The 11,777-nt window shown below is 36.7% G+C and overlaps 1 protein-coding gene across 1 annotated transcript; it reads right to left on the bottom strand.

The window, feature by feature from the left end:
- Positions 1-5,154: 5,154 nt before the first annotated feature.
- LOC140763909 (BTB/POZ domain-containing protein At5g41330) lies at positions 5,155-7,450 on the bottom strand. The gene is made up of 2 exons (XM_073102288.1): positions 5,858-7,450; positions 5,155-5,608 (listed from the first exon to the last, which is right to left on the bottom strand). Exon 1 carries the CDS (start codon positions 7,290-7,292, stop codon positions 5,862-5,864), a length of 1,431 nt encoding a protein of 476 aa, XP_072958389.1. The 5' UTR covers positions 7,293-7,450; the 3' UTR covers positions 5,155-5,608; positions 5,858-5,861.
- Positions 7,451-11,777: the final 4,327 nt, after the last annotated feature.

The following is an 11,777-nucleotide window of genomic DNA, read 5'->3' as shown; positions in this document are numbered from 1 at the left end:
TGGATCACCTTAGCTAGGTTAAAACCGGACGGATTCAAGCCGTGCCTAGGCAAGCCCAACAAGCAGCTCTATTCCACCTTCTAAGGTGGTGATAATACAGCGGATACAAGACACTATCCGGAATGATAGGTCATAAAGCGTCTATAATTGGCTTTTCAAGTCCACCTTCAAACCCCAGCGCTCTGAATCCCTTATTCGTTCTCTTCCTTTTCAGCTGTAAGCAAGCAATCGGCAAAGCTGCAAGGCTGCAAGCACCAGAAGAAAGGGATGCAGATTTAAAGCCTTCTTTGATGAAATAAGCTCCAAGGAATGAAACAGGGAATAAAACAAAGTATTATTGTCGACATAGCATCAACGTGATTATAGAATGAACTTCCATCCTGTTTGATAAAATGAACTGAAAACAACAAAAAAAAAATCTATTCAAGAATGGGTGTCGTGTGGAAACTGCTAATGGGAGATCGGCTTGCTCGTGCTGCATACCTCGCACTCATCTATTGAAGAAGAAAAAGAAAAAGATTTCGAAAGCAGAAGAAAGATTCGCCGAACTTGAAAATTGACGGCATAGAGGTGTGTGTGTGTAGTCCATTTTAATCAATAAAGTCTGGGAGTGGGCTAATTTGGTTGAAAGCCTTCAAGACTTTCAGTAATCATTCCACGAGGGAAACCAAGAAAGTATAAAGAGACGCGTGGTGAATGATGTAGCAATCAGTTCGATGTAGCTACAGTTGATGAACAGGTGGTCTTCGAACTAAAGGTATAAGCGAGTATGGATTAATTTCAACCAGACCCGTTGTCATATTAGATCCATACGGAACTAGGGTAAAAAAAATTCTTATCCGATTCGGATATATATTTGGATATGGGTAGAATTTTTTTTTTTTAAAAAAATTGGATATAAATTCTGATGCGAGTAAGTTTGTTTTCGAGAAAAAAAATTAGGTATTGGTACGAATATAAGTCGAGTATAATTTTTTGAATACAAATATAGATATTGGATATCTATCAACCTGCATATTTTTTCAATAATTTGTAGTTTTTAGTTTGTTTATTTAGATGATGAATACTTATGTTGTTACTAATGATGTGTTTTATGTTGTTTGTAGAGATTGATTTCGCTAACTTTATATGTATTTGATATAAAAAATAAAAATAAAAATCTTAATATTTTGTGTTAATTATGTCCAAAAAAAAGTTAAAATTCATATAGAATTTGATTGTATTTATTTAAAATCCGATTAAAAATTATTTGTATCTATTTAGTTAGGATATGATTTTAATTTTTGATTCATCTAATATATGTATCTGAATCGATATTCAGACTAAAATATGAACTCAAATATAAATTTAGCATTATCTGATCCATTTTCACCCCTATTTATTGTTCCATCGCTAAGAAATTAATAGGACTATGGTACCCTTTCTCCTTTTAAGGTTTCCCCTTGTGAAGCAAAGAAAAATAAAATAAATTTTCTTATTATGAATATCTTTGTTTTAGTTTTTGGTTGGGATAAAAAATTTCAGTGCATGCCTAGTTTACCCTCATCATTATTAATTTTTAAACACAACACTTTAGAATATGTTTATAGAAGTGATCATCAGGGGGTCAGGCTTTTTTTGTTGATCAGGATATGTTTATAGAAGTGATCATCAGGGGTCGGGCTTTTTTCGTCGATCAGGCTTAAATATTTGTTCGCAACTCGATCTGCCTATTAGTTGAGCTGGGCTAGGTTTTGAGTCGAGCTAGAATACTATAGGTTGTTGCCGCCCACTAGCCTGTAAGATATTGGGATCGTGCTAAATGTAAAAGGTTGTGTCATAAAAAATATCATATCGTAATAGACCAAATAACCAAATATAGTAGGCTTCCAATTAAAATATTTTATAAAATAGTTATCTTTTATGGTATCAGGTCAATCAAATATTCAATGTGGGATTACAAAAACCATAGGAATGCGCGGGCATAGCGGCTCAAACTTTCAGGCCAAGCTGGGCAAGCCGCCCATTACCATTTCAAGCTCGTGACAGACTAGACTTTGCTCGGTTAAAATTAGCAGGTTCGGACTAGACCTAGGCGAGTTGAGCCCAATGATCTGGTATATATATTTGTGGTGAAAAAAAGTTTTAATATAAACTGTCCATTTACGATGCTAATTATACATAAATTAAATTACATTATTTTTTGGCCAAGGATTGTAAAATAGCTTGTAAAATAAAATTACAATTTATATTTAATTTCCTACATATTGAGGAACCTATTCTCCTTTTATGTTATATATATATTTTTCCAGATACTCCATACTTGTTAGGTTAAATAGCCCCCATTGATTCTAAAAGACAGGGTGTAAAGTATAGAATTCACAAATAATAAATAATAAGCCAAAAAGCTGAGAGCATCCCATCAGAACCCTACTTTGGATTTGAAAAGATGCCAAACAAAAACAAAGACAGCGACATATGTGGGGGTAAAAGGAGTGAAAGGTGGTGCCATGAAAGTGGCGGTGCTCGCCGCATATCCTTGGAAGATACCATCTCCCTAATCTCTCTCTCTCTCTCTCTCTCTCTCTCTCTCTCTCTTTGATGACAACACCACGAAAAGTTGCAAAATCCCCCCCAAGAACTCAAAGAGCCACCAACGATACTAATAAAAACACCACCCAATGAGCTTCTCAATCTCCTCCCCCTCGTGATCCCACGTAAAGGGAGGAGTTCCCTTCTAGCACGATCGATGTGAGACGTGGGCAGCCCATGCCACCTCTCTTGTTTCAGAGGAGGAGGGAGAGGTGGTCATGGTGGTCATGGTGGTGTGGATGCTGCATGCAACGAAGCAAGATGGTGGAGTTCTTATTGCTTTCGATCGACACGACATTGTTTGCATGGGATGGGATGGGATGGAAGATATAGCATGAGGCAAAGAGAGGTAATTAAAGAGCTTCTTCTTCTTTCTCTCTAACCATCGATATGATAGGGCAACTTTGGATCCTTTGGCATTTGTAGCTTCCTTTGGTTTGATTTGAAGGTGGTTTGGTGGGCGATGATCAAGGGAAGTTAAATCTCAGGGTGTTTTGCAATTACTAGTGTGTCTTCTTCTACTCTTTGTTGGCTTTGAATAAAGTAGTTAATGTCAGCTTACTGGATGCTGTTATTAATAATTAAGTTTGAATTATCCTATCTCTCTCTCTCTCTCTCTCTCTATTCTCTCTCTATTCTTTCTCCCTATCCATCTATATATATATATATATATATACATATGAATTAGACTTGACTTGAAGATATATTTGATTGTGTTGATCAAGCAGTTCGTTTAAGCTTGAGTTTGGCTCAATTGAAATAGGATCAAAAATAAGTTTCTTTTGAGAACTTGGATATGTGATCTAAGCTCGAAATTAATTCTGAACCGAGCTAATGAGGCTCCCAGATTTCTCTAGAGTTGATAGGTTCTCACTTATCGTGACAAATGACAAGTATATCACTGCACATAGATTATAGTGGTTTCTGTGGTCCAGTTTAATGGCAGAGAGAGAATAAATAGTTATCAAACTATGAGGACTAATCTTATGTGAGGAAGATAATAAATGAAAAAAAATTAATGTGGCCACCTTTATATCTTCAAACAGACGTTAATTTTGATCATCATCATTTTGTATGTAATTAGTCATTTAATAATTGTCATAAAACTCTACTCTCACAATAATGCGAGTAAATATCAAAACTATATTCTTCACCTAATTATATGCATCTTAATTGTTAGTACTTAGTTTTGAACTTCTGATGCATCTATTGATCTATAAGAGTGTCTAATCTAAAATTTCTTAATATATTGTTCATTAAGGATATAGTTTTATGGAAATGCATTTAAATTTTAAAAATCAAACACCAATGTAAATAAACCCTCACACTTCACATTTTATATTAGGATTTATTAGAGAAACGATTAGAAGAAGAGGAATTCATGATTAAGGCCCTTGACATAAATTTTAGAAATAATTGAGGGGGGGCCAATTAATTGTACCTCTTTTTCCAACATGCCTCTTATATTGGAACAGATTAATTAATGTTTCTCCCTAGTTTAGTTTGGAGTGAGTTTTCTTTGACAACTAGGACAATCTCACTTGAAAGATGACTATGATCTCACGTCAATAAAGCTTGTGCGCTTGAACAAATTAGTCACTTAATTAAAGCATGATTTCTTAGTATCCAACATCATGAGCTCATAAGTCACTATATGCATATATATGTATATAATAGTTGTCATGTATTATAGTTGTTGCCATGTAAGCAATACAAGTGCTGTATTAGTGAGGTAAATGGCTGTCCATGTAGCAATATAGCTTTAAAACAGAGTCATTTTTTTGTGTAAAAGATTTATTATCTAAAATTAATAGAAGTAGCCACTTTATAGACAAGCTTTCTACTTTCTGCAAGAGCAATTTACTTATAGAAATCTAAGTGGCTGCCTAATTAGTTAAAAGTATAGTAGTTTAATATTATATTCGTTTTTGGGTGAAGATGATTTTCTATCCGATTTGATAATTTGAATAAAATTTAGCACGAAATTTGCAGAGATAACTAGGATCAATCCAACCGTTTGATCGATCTAAGAATCAGATATGTTGTTCTCCTAAGAGTTAAGAATCCAATGCAATAAGAATCTCAGCGATCGGATGAGTAAATCAAAGGTTATGTAAAAAATAATGACCAAAGATTAGGAGGTAGCAAGATGGACGTGGAATATATAGTTAGTATTATGGTAAATGATTATGGCATGGTGGATAGATTAGTATTTAGACTAAAAAGGAGAGAGGAGAGAGCTTCCAGGTATGGCTGCTGGTCACTAGAGGGAAGAGAGAAAAGCGACGGAGGATCAACCTCAGCTGAAGACGAAAGCTCAAGATAAAGAGAAAGGAGGAGAGAAAAAATAGTTATAAATGAGAACAAGTTCCAATGATTAATAATCTAAAAAGGCTACTTTTCTACATATTTGGAGACTAGCCAATAATAAAAAAATATTAAACAAATCCTATTATAACTCAACTTACTCGTCACGCGTTGGAATGCACGTTAATTGCATTCGAATACACTAGCCAGAAACTATCTTATTTTTTAAAAACATAAACAAAAATAGTTAAACAGTACTATATTTGGACAAAGAGAGGGTGAAAAGCTCTTTTTTTGGTACAAAACCCTTCTCAAGTTTACATTTTTTTTACGGCACATAACAGCCTGTTTTCAAAGAACATGATTGCAGTAATCTGTTGTTTGCAATTTAACACAAGTATGTTCTTCAATCATATTATGATTTATGAGTCTGACTCTGATATTCTCTAATAACAAACTCGCCGCCAGAGAGTTCTCCCTTCCATCCATCTGACTAAACTCAACCTCCTTCCAAAAAGGTTTTGACTTTTGAGTGAATCGACTTACAACCTCATGGCAATGTTGAATTTAAGCCAAATTCATCTTGAACTTCTTATCCAGGAACAAAAATTTCCTTTACCATAACAAAATAGACTTGTTGTCAAGAGAACTTGGCACCATGAAGAACTCACCCTGTACTAATCTGCTATCAATGCCATCACACTTAATAGATATTTAGGCCACAATTTACCTGCAATTACTTCAGACATTCAATTAAATGTACCTTCAGCAAGCACAAGAGTTGCATCCAGTATTAGTAGTGGCACAAAGGAAACCATCTTATTAATAAGCACCCAAAAATCACATAGAAAGAAGGAAACAAATCATTATCTAAACAAAACCATGGATGGATTTCCCATATATTCACATATAAATCAAGTTCACAACATCACCTACAAAGAAGAAGAAGAAGAAGAAGAAGAAGAAGAAGTTCTTTTACCTCATCACCTCCTTGAGCTCTCCCAGACTTCCACACACATCTCATCCTTCCTGGCCACCACCATCCTATTCCCCCCAAGAGTCAACTGTGTGATCTTCTTCCCTCCCCGATCCTTCTCCCTCCCCATCCAATTCCTCCTCATCACCCTCTCCTCCAACGCCCAATCCGCCGCCCTCCTCTTCTCCACCGCAGCAGCCTCCCCCATTGCCACCTCCGTCCACATCTCCACATCCCCTCCCCTGCTCACAAACACCTGCCGCCCGCCGCACCCGATCCGGCATCCGCTCCCTTCCTTCTTCCCGCCGTTTCCTATTGCCGCCTTCCGCCCTTTTCCGATGCAAGTCCACGGCTCCTCCTCCGCGCCCAGTTTCCTCAAATCCACCATGAACACCTCCCCGGAGTTCACCCCGACCTTGAACACCGCAGATAAGGCGTCTGATGCGGCGATATCAGAGAAGCAATCGTTCTTCTCCTTCAACTCCCAAACTGCGTTCTTTGTCCTCACATCCCACAGTCTGACGCTGCCGGATAACCCACTGGGCCCCGCGTGCGAACCGGCGGAGAGCAAGAGGTTAGAGGAGGGGATCCAATCCAGCATCGAGGAGGGGATCGCGGCGTCGATCTCGGCGCCGAAGACTTCCATCCGAGCGAATTCGGAGAGGGGCTCGAATGTCTCGAGATCGAAAGCGACGATGGCGCTGGCGTTGCGGCGGGAGGACTCGAAGCTAGCAAAAAGGAGGTCAGGGGAGGCGGCGATGGACAAGACGTTGCCAGAGTTGGCTGCGGAGGGGTGAGGAGACCAGTGGAGGACGCGCGGAGGGGACGGGATTCGGTGACGGTGGAGGGGGACGAGGTGGAGGCCCGCAAAGTCGACTGCGCCGGCAGCGGCGAGGGAGGGGGAGAGGGAGAGGAGGGAGTCGACGGCGGGGAAGGGGGTGAGCACGGTGGCTCGGCGACGGAGGAAAGGATCGAAGGCGGTGAGCTTACCGCCATGGGCGGAGACGATGCCGGCAGCCGAGGCGGAGAGGGCGGTGACGGGATCGCGGCCGGGGAGGGGGAGAGAGAGGGAGGGGAGAAGGGTGAAGGGATCGAATAGGTCAGGGTCGGAGAAGGAGGAGAGAAGGAGGGGGGAGAGGGAGTAGAAATCGGCTTCAGATAAGACGTCATCGAGGGAGATGGAGGAAGGAAGGGAAGGGAGGCGGCCGAGGCGGAGGAAGGAGAGAAGGACGGAGAAGAGCTTCGGGTCGCGGTCGAGGAAGAACGGGGAGGAGGAGGAGGAGGAGGAGGAGGAGGAGGAGAGGGAGAGGGAGGAGAGGGCGAGAGAGGAGAGGAGGGAGTCGGGTCCAGCTTGAGATAGGGTCTCGGGTGTGGTTTGGAAGAGCTGGCCGCCGACGTTGAGGGTGACGACGGTGGGGTTGGAGGAGTTGGGAGGCATTGGATTAAAGTGGTGGGAGGTATTCTTGATTGCTCGAGTGATGGTGGTAGTAAGGACCAGGGCCTGGGGGGAAGTCGGGAATGGAGGAGATGGGTCAAGGAATGGAAACCGATAAAGTGGTCAACTACTATGGAGGGGTTTGACTATGAGATGGTCTCGCGTGGTAGGCAACCTTTAGATTTAGATCTGAGCCTTAGACCTTAGTTTCCTCATGGGGATTGTTTGTAGTTTGATTAAACAACCTACTGAATCTAAGCAAGCAAAGAGAATTTATTTATTTATTATAATTTTTCCTTTCTCAAAAATGAACAAAAATAACGTATGAGTAAGTTTGAACTCAGACTTCCTTTTACAGAAATAAGTCATCCCAAACTTAATACCAAGAGAGACAAAATAAATTTATTATAGTTAGTATTTTATTTTTAGATAAAAATATCAACGAGTTCAGCATTGATATATATATATATATGAATTAATAAAATAAAATATTAATTTTATTAGCGGTTTATATATATATATCAAATGTTGAACTTATCAACAATTTATTTTAAATAGAATGCTAATAAATTTATTTCTAAGTTGGCCTAATTTTATTTTTTACCAAACATAAGATACTAATCTAATCTTCCATATATAAAAAGATGTTTAACCTATTAGCATTTTCTCTTTTTAGATAAAATATTTTACTAACCGCCTTTGGTATTAAGTTTGCAAGGTGATTTATTTTGATAAGACAAAAGACTAAATTACACCGACACTCTCCGATTAATAGTCTAATAACACGCTGACCCCCTAAACTAAAAAAGTTAATTATGACACCCCCTAAATAAATAAATAAAAAATGACCTTTCGATTAATATCTCATGAGGTATTTCGATAGAAATTAGTTACGTTCTTAGCGGACACCTTCATTCCTTACTTTAATAAAAACTAATTGACTAAAAGATCTCTTTTTTCTTCTTTTTCTATTGCATCTTTATTCCAAATAAACTCCTCTCCTCCAAAAGCTTAGATCCCTCCCTTCTTTCCCTCTTCCTATCTCTCCCATCCTTCTCCTCTACTCCCCTTCTTCTCTGGAGCTTCATTTCTCTCTTTTCTCCTCGCGGATTGATAGCCTCTACCGACGACAATATCAACAGCTTTCAATCACAATTAGCTAGGGAAGGAAACATCTATTGTCATTGTGAAATAAAAGCTGTGTTGAGGACTTCTTCCACATAGAATAATCTTAGAAGAAGGTTCCTAGGTTGTATAAATTTTAATATTAGATTCAAAATTTCTAGATAACTATTTTATTATATTTATCATTACAGAATTCCAACTCTCATTGTTTTCTTTTGTTGGATGGATCCTCCATTATGTCTACGAGGCAGAAATTTTGGCAAGGAAAAGATTGATGGCATGAATGAATAGATTAAAAGGTTGCAGTTTGAGAAGGAACAATTAGAGCTAATGAAAAGTTACAAAAAAAGTTAATAAAATGTTGCCAAAGAGATGTGAAGAGTTGCAGAAGTAGATTACATCCTCTACAAAGAGAGAAGGAAGACTTTTTGTTATTTGTTATCTTCTAGTAGTAAGTTTAGTTTTATTAGTTTGTATTAGCAATGAATCAAGAAATCTATCAAACATGTATTTGCTCTGAACTTATTATTAGTTGATAATGAAGGGCGGGTTGATTATGAAATTATTGTGCATTAAGATACACAGCTAAGCATTTTATCAGTTACAAATATTATTTTATAAAATTCTAAAATTATTATATATTAAGATACACAATTAAATATTTATCAGTCGCAAATATTGTTTCATATCACCATACCATTAATACACTTGAAACAAACATCTGCATTGTATCCAAAAACTATTTCACGTCACAATCTAAATGTTAACATCACCAAAACATGTCTACAATATATACAATAAATATTAACACAACTAAGATACTAACAAATTTAACGTCAAACAAAGACTAATAGTTTAACATCACTAAAAATAGTAACATGTTTGATATCACTCAACCACCAACATTTGTAACGACACTGTAAGTTAACATTGTCCATAATGAGTACTAATTTAAACAAATCAGTTGGTTATTGATTCTTAAGTTCCTAAGATGTTGTGGCCTCTTCCTCTTTCTCCTCCTTTAGGTCTTCCACTTCCTTCACCTCTTTCAATTCCTTCACATCTTTCACTTCCTTACACATCTTTGCCTTTTAAAGAAGATTGCTGCTGAAAGACGGTGCTGATGGTTAGAAAATACTTAATCATGAAATGTTGATGATTAGAAAATAATTTAGATGAAACTTCTAGCAATTTTGAAACTTCTAGTTGATCCTGCTATTCTGTAAATCCTAATGTTATGGTCATATTGTTTATAGTATCTATACCTTGAAGAGGCATGTCTCCTTACAAGATAAGGATTTTTAGGTTCATCTTCAATTTTTCTTTTGCTCTTCTTAGGTCTACTAGGGGCTTTTCTATAACTATACCTTGAAGAGGCATGTCTCCTTACAAGATAAGGATTTTTAGGTTCATCCTCAATTTTTCTTTTGCTCTTCTTAGGTCTACTAGGGGCTTTTCTATAACTATACCTTGAAGAGGCATGTCTCCTTACAAGATAAGGATTTTTAGGTTCATCCTCAATTTTTCTTTTGCTTTTCTTAGGTCTACTAGGGGCTTTTCTATAATGTGAAGGCATGATAAGATTAAAAGATGTATGAACCCATTCTGACTGATCGGGAATATAATAAATCATATAATTGTAAGTGTTGATAAAAGTAGTATGGAAATATTCAGCAACAAAATCTTTTGATTGTCTTTAGTTAACAAATATTGTAACAACTGCATAACAACATGATATCCGAGAGATGTCCCAAAGTTTGCATGTGTATCTTGTAGATTGTAGGTCAACAATGCAAGATCTGAATATGGTTTTAATTTCAAAAATTACACTCCCTACCTACATTGTCTTGCACTCTTTAGCCTTTATTTTTCTCTTTTTCATCTTGCTCTGAATCTTGGGACAAACTTTATATTTGAAAGTAGCACTAAATTACAACCTTTCATTGTACTTAATTATTAATTATCTTCTTATCATCTCTACCATTGTAATAATTAGTTTATCCCTACAATCCTTCAAATATATATTAAATGATTCACTTATATTGTTCACAATCCTATCACACTTAATTTTAAGATTACTCCTAGCCCAACAAGCAAGATTCTCTTTCATCAACCAAACATAAGCTTCTATATTTAGCTCATTGAAAGCATCTAAATTCTTCAAATTTGTAGACTGTATAAGCTCCTACAGTTGCCCACATAAGGTCTTCATATTCTTTACCCTTGAATAGTTTCAAAAAAATTGGCATACATGTGCCTAACAAGAAACCTATGCTCTATCTAGGCATGAGCTACTCAAATGTTTGTACCAGTCCCTGTATATTTATAAGAAATTATTCTTAGTTGATTAATATTCAAATAACTCAAAATAACTAATTATTGTTAATGAAATAATTCAAATGTATATACCTTCTGAAATAAGTACCCATCCCTTCTCCATTGGTCTTCCAATCATTGAAATAAAGTTCTCTAGAAACTAACTCCAACTATCCTTACACTCAACCTCTATTATTGCAATTGCTAATAGATACATTTAATTATTTCCATCTATTTCTACTACATGAATCAATTGTCCACCATATGGCCCTTATAGATGAAAGCATATAAGCAAATAATAGGCCTACAACTATAAGGAAATCATTTGACTTGTGCAGCATACATAATAAATAATCTTTTAAAAATTGGTGGTTCATCAGCAATATGTCTTTCCACTTATAGTAGGGTTGTGCTTCCAAGATTTTATCTCATCACTATTTCACAATAATCTCATATGAAATGTTTTAAGTAATGCCCTAAAAGACTACACATTTGGAAAAAATCATTACAAGAACCAACTTTGGTTCGCATAAGTCCCTCTAACTTCTAAATTCAGGACATTTAGGTCTTTCCTCCTCACCAAATGAGAGAGGTGGACCATAAACCTCTTCACTACTGTCAAAAGCATTATCATCATTCTCAAAATTGTCATCTTTCTCTCTTTTTTTTCTTTTTCCTTTCTTTGATTCTACATCAGAATTTTTATTGGAATCTACATTCAGAATTTCCAACAAAATCTTCATCAGAAAAATTATAACTATCACATTCCCTATCAGTGCTACTTGAATAATTATAAATCTAGTTTTCATATTCTCCCAGATCAACTTCATCTTCTCTTATGTTATCTTCATCTTCAGCACATTTCTCAGCACCTTTATTGTCTTTTTTGGTAGTTTCATCCTGCTTGTTTAGATGTTCAACTTGAGTTGTATCAGTAGATCTATCCTCACATTGCATATGCTGATCATCAATAATATTGGTCTGGTCTTGACTTGTCCTTAAAACTTTCTATAATATATTTTCATTAATCCTAATTTGTCCAAGACA

The sequence above is a fragment of the Typha angustifolia genome, chromosome 7 (assembly GCF_048772165.1).
Source record: "Typha angustifolia cultivar Huaian chromosome 7, ASM4877216v1, whole genome shotgun sequence".
Classification (NCBI taxonomy): domain Eukaryota; kingdom Viridiplantae; phylum Streptophyta; class Magnoliopsida; order Poales; family Typhaceae; genus Typha; species Typha angustifolia.
This window is presented reverse-complemented; position numbering and strand designations above follow the sequence as displayed.

Coding starts and splice junctions, on each gene's coding strand:
- LOC140763909 (XM_073102288.1), bottom strand. CDS start 7,292: ATGCCTCCCAACTCCTCCAACCCCACCGTCGTCACCCTCAACGTCGGC.